The sequence below is a fragment of the Anneissia japonica genome, unplaced genomic scaffold, assembly GCF_011630105.1.
Source record: "Anneissia japonica isolate Jap-2015-1 unplaced genomic scaffold, ASM1163010v1 scaffold694_len1028156_cov167, whole genome shotgun sequence".
In the NCBI taxonomy this organism is placed as follows: Eukaryota; Metazoa; Echinodermata; class Crinoidea; order Comatulida; family Comatulidae; genus Anneissia; species Anneissia japonica.
In genome coordinates this window covers 788,020-794,912 of record NW_022727885.1, presented here as the reverse complement: position 1 = coordinate 794,912, position 6,893 = coordinate 788,020, and the positions used below count along the sequence as shown (strand labels likewise).

Sequence of the window (6,893 nt, the reverse complement as noted above, 5' to 3'; positions counted from 1 at the left end):
ATCATCACTATCATCATCATCATCATCATCATCATCATCATCATCGTCATCATAATCATACCCATTGCTACCGGTATTGTTTTTCCAACTAATACGAAGCAATTGCTAAATTAGCCACGTCGTACGCCTACTTACTTCGTAGTTCTTTTATACAATTTTTTTGTAGCTGTTTCAAAAAGGAAGTGAATAACGGTTGATTTGAATTATCACTTAGGGACATGAACGTATGCAGGGTGTGATGTTGTTTATTATTAAGGTACTATGGTAACACGTAGACCCTACTAGAAGTCAATTGAAAAGGGTTGGTATTTGCATTCATCATTATTAGTTTTAATTTTAGCTAAGTTACCTATGTAGTTTAACGACCCCCTGGCGTCGGGTGGAGGTGTTTCCCCCACGAAATTGAATATCACAGGGGAGATGAACGTATGAGGAGTTTGATGGTGTTTATCATGATGGTACTATGGTAACACATACTAAACGTCAATTGTCCAGAATCGGGTATTTGGTACAACATAATTATTCTTATTTCTACTTAAGGTTACCTACTGTAGGTATTGCAACGACGATTCATAGGCACTATTACATAGACACAATGTGAGAGGGTATAGGCCTACAATATAATAAAAATAATACCCCCTAAAAATAAATAGACTCGCCGTGGACCTGTTTTGTTAATTGTGCTACAACAGGATTAAGATTAATAATACGCATAATACATAACGAAACCATTAAACTAAAGTTTGGACCACAAAGAGGAAAGACACACCAAGATGTAACTAGCAAAACTATAACAGAAGGAATACGCAACATGTGCAACGGAAACCAATAGTACAACGAAAAAATAATTATCGATCGTTATATTTGATTAAATTGACAGAAATAATTTAGGGGTTGTTACGTAAGTGACTGAAGGAGAGGATTTGTGAAATAGGCGCTTTTACTGGGTTATTGATAACATCTCATGAATTTATTGCCGTAGAAACACGCGGGGTTTGGTGATAAGACAGTGAGCGATACCAATACAGACACCAGCAATGCCTAAACAATATCGCACCGACAATGCCTGAGAAAACTACGTAAGGGTCTAATATATATTTTCTGAGATTATACGCATCTTCCAAGGATTATTTTCCTACATAATACCAAGGTTAGTGGCTTTATATGCCTAACATTCGTCAGCTGAGCATACTTCAATAACAGTTCACTGAAATGCTATCAACATTTGATATGATTGTTATATAATCTACAACATTCCTCGAACGAAGAACGCGTACCGGTAATCAATTTGTGCAGTCACATTGAGCAACAAAGCTTGTACTTGTACAAGGAAATATTGTTTAAGTGGTAATTTTATTTTTGCTTGAATTTAGCCGTACTAGTTAAACTATGATCAATAACAATATGAATTCATTGCATCACTAGCTTCAAATGATCGGACAAATATGATTGTTGTCTGCTATTGTTCCCCGCGCATATTTGGATCATAGATACGTCAGCCGGAACGTTTAGTTCTATCCGAGCTCCATGGAAACATAGACCAGTTGAGTTCGGTATTATTGTTTCTCTTGTAGAGTACATATCTTCAATAGAAAACCTAAGGTCGTAGTTTTCAACTATTAAAAGTAGGAAATCATGTAGCATCTTGATAGCCACGCAATCCCAACAAAATTGTTTACAATTTTAGACGATTTGTATTAAAAGCGATTTTAGGCTATATTTGACGAACTGCAGTTGGAATTTAAACTTATTAATTCACAGACATAGGTCTATTTAAGAACTACTGTATTTCTATCAACAAGATTTAAAATGAGTGGTGTTGCACCTAAAAAGATGAAAACGTTAAACCTAAAGACCCTTCACTCGGATGATATCGGACAGTTGAAAGAAACTCGAGCGTCTGAACTAGGCACAATTGTAAGATGTTATAACCATGCGTGTGCGGTTTCAGTAAAAAGAGACGTTGCACAGTGGTACAACGAACAAAACATGGCTGTTACCAAATTATCACGTGGACAACAAAAGGTTTACAAGAGTTTGTTAAAGTTCCACCAAATCAAGAAAGATATCAAACGGAAAGCGTATATAAAAAAGCAAGTAGAGCTTCAAGAACAACTCAGAGAACAAGCAGCATTGGAGAAGAAAGAAACAGAATTAAGAGAACTAGCAGAAAAGAAAAAGAATGCGGATAAAAAGAAAAAAGAACTTGCTCACAGAGAAATGAGAAAGGAGAAAAGTATTATGAGATCAAAATACCAGGTTTTACCAGGAATTGGGGAAGAGATCGAATTTGAAAATCCGAATGCGGCAAGCGGTACTGGAAGCCACAATCCTTTGTTGACAGAAAAATCTAACACACAAGTTACGTTTGACGATCAAAAAGAAGCAGTTATTCCCTCGACCAGAGAATCTTTACTGACAACAGAATTATCTGACCTAAGTGGTAGAGTCTCAAACCCAACATATTACATTAAACAACCATACAGGTATAACCAAAATAATCAGCACCGGTTTGTAGCACCTCCACAAGATACAAGCCGTGAACATTCTTTTACAGTTCCTGAAACATCCCTACAAAACAAAAAGCATGAAGATAATACTGAAAACAGATTAGTGGAATCTCTAGACAAGACTGCGGTTAAGGAAGGAAGCTTCGTTGGTGTCATTGGAAAAACCGAGAAATTGGCAATTCAAGAACAACTTACATCTGATATATCCGCTATTGAGGCCGTTGATCAAGCAAATAACTTCGATTCATTTTTTCGAAATAATTCTTTTGCTAGAATGGAAATGACTCTTCCACATTTTAGTCGCAAACGGGATATATCTTTACATAAAGAGGAACCCGACTTATTGCATTCTGGGTTTGGATCAAGGACTTCAAAATTTTCTGAGGAATCAAGTAATAAAACACCATTAAAAAATGCGTCTTCTCCCATTCAGGTGGTCAATTTAAACCCACACAAGGTGCTACCCAACATTACAAGCGCTGCAGTATTAAACAAAACTGAAAAATCAGACAATAGTCATGTTGCAAAAGCATCAAATACCAAAAATATTAAGGCAAAAAACAAGCTACGTTTGAAAAAACAAGCTCAACTTCTCGACGACATGAACAAATATCACGTAGGAATACTGAATAGGTCGTTTAAACTACCCAACTACAAAGTACCACAAATTGACCATGTTACAAAATATACAAAGAATAGTAAAGGCAGCCTAGTACCAAGTGAACAAACTGTGAAACCAGCCTCTGAGGAATTCAGATTGCCATCTAACAGGAAGGCATACCAGCTACGGAAGGCGTTGACAACTGAACGAGCAAACGAAGTTTACAGAGAAAGAAGACTTCAGGAGTTTTTCGACAAGATGGCCGATATGGGTAAGTTAAAGTCCTTTATTAGATTGGATATTTTTATAAGCCTCTGTATTGAATAATCACAATGAAGTAAACAGTACATAATTAGTACCGGTAGCATTCTTACATACATAGCATCATTATTATAGCGCCATTTCATGAAGATCAAAGGATTATATATACATATAGGCCTATATATATATATATATATATATATATGCACATACAACAAGTGCCTAACCAAAGGAGTTGTATATCAGACCACAGTCATACGCCAAGACGACAACAAAATAGAAACTTATGTCGGACTGACAGAAAACACTTTTAAGGGCAGATATAATGGACATAGTAGCTCATTCCGTAATGAAAAAAGCACGGCACGTAGTCAATACATTTGGAAACTTAAAGCCGATAATATAAAATATGAAATTAAGTGGAAAATATTAGGTAAATTCAAACCATACTCCAATATCAGTAAACGTTATCTGTGTTTGCTCGAGAAATATTTCATTATATGTAACCCTGAATTAAGCTCACTTAACCGTAGGAATTAATTGATTAGTGCATGTAGGCATAGAAGAAAATTTCTACTGCGGTACCAATATACATAGGCCTATACAACACAGAGCTTCTAATCACCTCTATGAATAATAATGAGTATACTAATTAACCTGTTTACCAATAAACTATATAACAATATAATCTCTACAGCAATTAACAGTTCCACCATGCATGATTGTTATTCTGCAGTCTCATTCAGAGCCTAGCACCTGATGATTGAGGAAGTACCTCATGAAACAGCCTATAGTGCAATAAAATGTTGAATTTGTAACCAAGCGTCATCTTGTTTTGATGTTATATTGCTCTGCTTATGTATCGAGCACTGCTGTCGTTCAATTTCGATGCACATGTATATGCCTAGTCACAGTAAAGCCTGGTTCTCACGAGAGCCCTAGTATCCGGATCGGGAGCCGGAGCTAACCGTTAGCGCTAACCACTTGCCTGAGAACGCCCGATCGGTTAGCGCTAACCGTTAGCAGTATCCGGATACCGCTAACGGTTAGCAATTGCGCTATCGGTTAGCAAGTTGAGCGCGTTTCATCATCAACCAATCACACGTACGCGTTTACAATTTCCAGTTTCTTATTGGCCAGCGATTCGATCATCATTTTTTTGGTATCCGGATTGGGATTTTCTCGTATGGACGCACGGCAGCTAACGGTTAGCAGGATCCGGATAGACTTATACTGCAAGAAATGTACCACATTTGAATATTATTATCTTAACAGCAGGCTGCCACCTTTATTAAAACAATGTCATTCAAATTATGTACCATTTAAAAAAAAAACAGCATAAGGGGCTAATCTGACGGTAGCCACTGTGTGTGCGCTGAAACGTGGAGATCTCTAGGTCCCCGGTTCAATTCCCATTGCTTCCTCTCCTTGTGTTTCAGCTAGAGGGCTGAAATACAAGTTACAATAGCACACCGTCTTTCGGATGAGACGTTTAAGCCGTTGGTCCAGTGTGCATTTATGGCCCATGTACACGATAAAGAACGCAGTTACACTCTTCGAAAAGGAGTATGGGATTATTGTCTCCTGGTGTACTGCTCAGTTACCATCAGAAGGACTCCCACTGGAAATAATTCTTCTTCTAGACTTTAGTGGGCTATCCTTGGTGTTTACACATAATAAATCTAATCCAATCAAACACAATTTAATGTGATTAGGTAATTAATATTATGATGTCAAATTATTTAACACATTCTCTGGTAAACACGTCGGAATCTAAACGCATTAGGCTAGACTAAGCACGTTTACCTTTTAACCGTGTCTACAAAAGCGGGACAAAATTGCGTTGATCTTATTTTTTAAATCCTTTACACTATATTTAAAAAACAAAATTATATGAACAATGGCAAGTTTATATATTTCTTAATTGTTAATATTTTTTCAGCTTTTTTTTTTCTTTTGTACCACTCAATTTGTTCGTCAGCTTTATTGCCTACATATGACCAGAAAACATTGTATAATTTGTTCCGACTCCGAATTCCTTCTTTACTGCTTGAATTCCTATTCACCTTGTTATGTATTTCCCCCTTGATAAGTTTAGGCTCGTCTTTCGATCAACGTTCCGTTATAACGCGTGTTTTTGTACTTCTTGTTTGTTTTAAAATGTTTGTTTGTTGTACTATCTGCGTTAAACAATGGGATATTATTCTCCATTAGATGTTTGCTCTTTAAGACAAATATTAGATAATTAATGTTTGTGTTTGCTAATCTGTTTTATTTTTCAGAGAGAGGTAATCAACCAACTCCTACACAATCAAAGAGAGTGAATAGTCGAATGGAACCATTTCGACATCACAAGTCGGAAGATTTTACCAATTCGATTTCCACGAGAAACAGCGTGTACGCCTACATACTTGGCACGGCCCAGGGAGATGTAACAGATGTAAAGAACTGTCGATACCTTCGCACAAAAGAAGAACAAATGTATTCAAGAACTGGAAAAGTTTCGAGTTGGGAATAAAATTGTGTAACCGCTTATGATGATATTGATCATTTTAGTGCTTTCGACAGTTATGTTATAATTTGTTCCTGATAGTGGTGATGATATTGATGATGATGATGATGATGATGATGATGATGATTATTATTATTATTATTATGATGATGATGATAATGATGTTGATAGTGATAATAATGGAGATCGCTTTAACATTGGTGCAATTATGCCATTAACAAAGTATCGATGGTGGAGATTGATACAAATGCTTACAATAGTGTGAAGATAGCTTATAATAATATCATAATTACAATAATGAACATGGGTGCTAAATAGCAATAGTAAGTATAGCGCCATCTGTGTATTTTAATAAAAAATCACACATTATCTATAAAACAATGAATAATGAATATTTTCTTCTCTTATTTATAAAGTATTGCGGGATTACGGTAAGAATGGCCCAGGTAAAAATGGTCCCGGTAAAAATGGCCCTGGTAAAAATGGCACAGGTAAAAGTGGCCCCAAATGACAGGTACGTAAAAATGGCCCCCAATAATAAAATTCTGTATTAAAACTGATTTTTTTTTAACTGAAATAATTTAGTTTTTAAAAAGAATCTAACATCAAATAAATTGTCATTTATATTTTACTTTTTGCAGGGATTACATATTCAAAGATAAAAAAATAAGCCATGGATAACACTTTTTTATAGCAACAATAAAAATCAACATAAATCATGTGTTTCTTAATACTAATATAATTTATTTGTGGCCAAATTCACAGAAACAGAATCAGAATTTTTCTAGAAATTCAACCCGGGTATTGCTAAACCTTGCAAAAAAAAAAAGGTTGATTATGAACATCAAAATATTTTTTTTAAAGAAAATGAGAGTTTGGATGGGGTTCGCAGTGTGTTTTTGGAGGTTTGTGGTGTATTTGCAAGTATTTTTTTCACCAAAAAAAAATCAGCATTTTAACCAAAAAATAGGTTCTTATGAATGTATTACATTTTATTGTTGATATAAGA

At 35.5% G+C, this 6,893-nt stretch overlaps 1 protein-coding gene across 1 annotated transcript; it reads left to right on the top strand.

Annotated features, from left to right (window-relative positions):
* Positions 1-277: 277 nt before the first annotated feature.
* LOC117113859 lies at positions 278-6,375 on the top strand. Its single transcript, XM_033257311.1, has 2 exons — positions 278-3,382; positions 5,655-6,375. The coding sequence occupies exons 1-2, from the start codon at positions 1,810-1,812 to the stop codon at positions 5,888-5,890; spliced, it is 1,809 nt and encodes a 602-aa protein (XP_033113202.1). The 5' UTR covers positions 278-1,809; the 3' UTR covers positions 5,891-6,375.
* Positions 6,376-6,893: the final 518 nt, after the last annotated feature.